Below are 2,953 nucleotides of genomic sequence, written 5' to 3'. Positions count from 1 at the left end.
TGGAATTATTCCATTTTCATATCTCAAAGTTATACTACGCGTCGACAATATAAATAAATGTAAAAAAAAAAAAAAAAAAAAAGAAAAAAAGAAACTAAATACATATTTCAAAAATATAGAATAAAACGTTCTTATGCTATATATTTGATATTAAACAAATTAATTTTTTTTTTTTTTTCTCTCTCTCTTTATATATATCCATTTAATATATATATGTGTATATTTAGTTTTGTTCTGTTATATTATTTAGGATCTGTATATGGTACTAGATATTGATGGGTTTACTGGTTTGGTATCAGTTTTTTTTGTTCCTGAAGTACCTTTTTTGTTGTCTCCTTTGTTATTTTTATGTAAATGAATACCTAAACCTACTGCACCACCAATAAGTAAAGCAACTGCCGAGGCTATAGAACTGTATATCATTATATTTTGATTTCTCTTTTTTATTTCTGCTGGTGTTAATTTTTTGGCTGCCTTTGCTTCTACCATGCTATTGTAATCTCTTGGGGTAATGAAGTTGAGAGCTAAGAGGGCTGCGAAGAAATATAAGATTTTGGAGAGTTTCATTTTGAATAATATAAAATTAAATAAATTATTGATAAATAAATCAAAGGTGGGAGATATGATAAGATTGGTATTAATAAAAATCCAATAAAAACTAAGATAGAATAATAAAGATTATTTATTTTTACAAAAACAAGTAAATATATCTTTTATTAAAAAGGTATAAATAAAAAATTTTATATATATATTAAAAATTATTAAAGAAAAATTCTTTATTAAATTTTAAAAAAAATAAAAATTTTAAAAATTAATTTTTTTTTTTTAATTTTAAAAAAATAAAAAATAAAAATAAAAATTATTTTAAAAAAATAAAATAAAATAAAAATTTTTAAAATTTTAAAAACTGAAAAACAAAAATAAAAACAAAAACAAAAACAAAAACAAAAATTATTATTAAAAAAGTTTAGTAATATATTATATAATATAATATATATAATTTTATATTTGTTTTAGAAAAAAATAACTGTTTCTTCTTTTTTTTATTCTTTTTTATAGAGTTTGTTGTATATCATATTTTAATACAAATGTAAAAACAACACAAAATAAAATAGGTGGATAAAGTAATGTAAGTAAAAATAATATAACTAATTATTATTTATTTATTTTTTTTTTTTTGTTATTTTTTTATATGATTTTAATATTTATTATTTTAATATAATCATAATAATTTTCTTATAAAAATATATTTTTTTTTTCTGTTTATTCATAAAAAAAAGGTATAAAAAATATATAAGAATTATATAAAAAGGTGATATAATTTAAAAATAAACTTTGGTTAGTTTTTAACTATTATTCTTTTTTTAAATAATATAGATATTTATAAATAAAATACCTTTTTGTAATAAAATTTTTTTCAGGTACCTCTATTTTATATTACATACATATATAGATATATTATATATAATATATAACTAAAAAAAATAAAAAGAAGAAAGAAAAAAATGGATATATTTTTTATTCAGTAGAACAATATTTATTTTCTTCTTCAAAATGAAATATATATATATTTTATTTTTTACATATTTTTATGGTCATTGATTATTATTTTTTTGCATGCTTTTTTAAAAATATAATAAAAAAATGCCTTTAAAAAGTAGCCAAAAAAATTCAATGATTTAAATTGTAAATAATAAAATGTTATATATAATATGTAATAATATAATATAGATAATAATAATTATTAAATATATTTTTATAAAATAATAATATTATAATATAAAATTTACTATTATCTCATGTCAAATTATATACATATTATATATATATATATATATTATGTAATATTATATATTTAAATAATGGATGCATTATTAATACAATAATATTAAAAAAAAAAAAAAAAAAAAAAAAAAAGGTGCCAAATGCATCTTTAAAATTAAAGAACATAATATCAAGATAATAGAAAAAATAAAATTTACCTCATTATTTTGTCATAGCATATAGAAATTATATTTATATATAATATAATATAGCAGCGATTATTTTTTTTTATTAATAAAGTTTTTATATTTTATATTTTTTTTTAAAAGTGTTCTTTTTAAATACAAGAAGTTACATAAAAATAAGATGGAAGGTGAAAGGGTACTTATTATAGTAATATAGCCATAAATATATATATATATATATTTATAAATATATAATATAAATATATAGTATAAATATGTTTTATACATTGTGAGGTCTTTTAATTTTTTGTGTATTTATAAATAAATATAATAATAAGGAACTAACTTAAAAGAGTATCAAAAATTTATAAAAAATTTCATATAACTTCTGCATTAATTATTATATTATATAATATATAAAAAACGCAGGTTCTTCTTCTTTTTTATTTTTTTTTTTTATTATATTTATAATTAAAGTATTATTTTATATCTATTTAATATATTTAAAGAGGATTCTATGAATAAAATATATAATATTATATATAAATATAACATTTTAGATGGTTTTAATTTTATGCAAATGTATTTTTTTTTGTTTTTATAAAAAAAAATGTAGAGATTCAAGTATTGTGTTTTCTAAAAATAAATAGTTATATATATATATATATATATATTTATTATGTATGTTTAAATATATGGTATCTTCAGAACACATTTTTTTTTTTTTTTTTTTTTTTTGTGTTTTTCATTTTTTTTATACCTTTGCTTAAATATAAAATTGGCTAATACTATAAGTATATAAATGAAAAAAAATATTATAGAATTAACAAAAGAAAGCTATTCAAGAATATTTACGTCATACTTAGAATAATATGAACAAAATATAATAAATTACAGTACTATAAAATAAATTAATTTAAGAGGCTCACATTTTATTGGAAAGTGTTCTTTATGTGTGCCTTATTCTAAATGAAAGATAATAAATAAATAAACAAATATATAAA

The 2,953-nt window shown here is 15.4% G+C and overlaps 1 protein-coding gene across 1 annotated transcript; it reads right to left on the bottom strand.

Moving 5' to 3' along the window:
* Positions 1-246: 246 nt before the first annotated feature.
* On the bottom strand, positions 247-567 carry PRSY57_0201600 (early transcribed membrane protein 2; the record flags this gene model as incomplete). Its single annotated transcript, XM_012905453.1, has 1 exon — positions 247-567. The coding sequence occupies one exon, from the start codon at positions 565-567 to the stop codon at positions 247-249; it is 321 nt and encodes a 106-aa protein (XP_012760907.1).
* Positions 568-2,953: the final 2,386 nt, after the last annotated feature.

The sequence above is a fragment of the Plasmodium reichenowi genome, chromosome 2 (assembly GCF_001601855.1).
Source record: "Plasmodium reichenowi strain SY57 chromosome 2, whole genome shotgun sequence".
Classification (NCBI taxonomy): Eukaryota; Apicomplexa; class Aconoidasida; order Haemosporida; family Plasmodiidae; genus Plasmodium; species Plasmodium reichenowi.
Note: the sequence above shows the minus strand (reverse complement) of the source record. Positions and strands in the feature narration are given on the sequence as shown.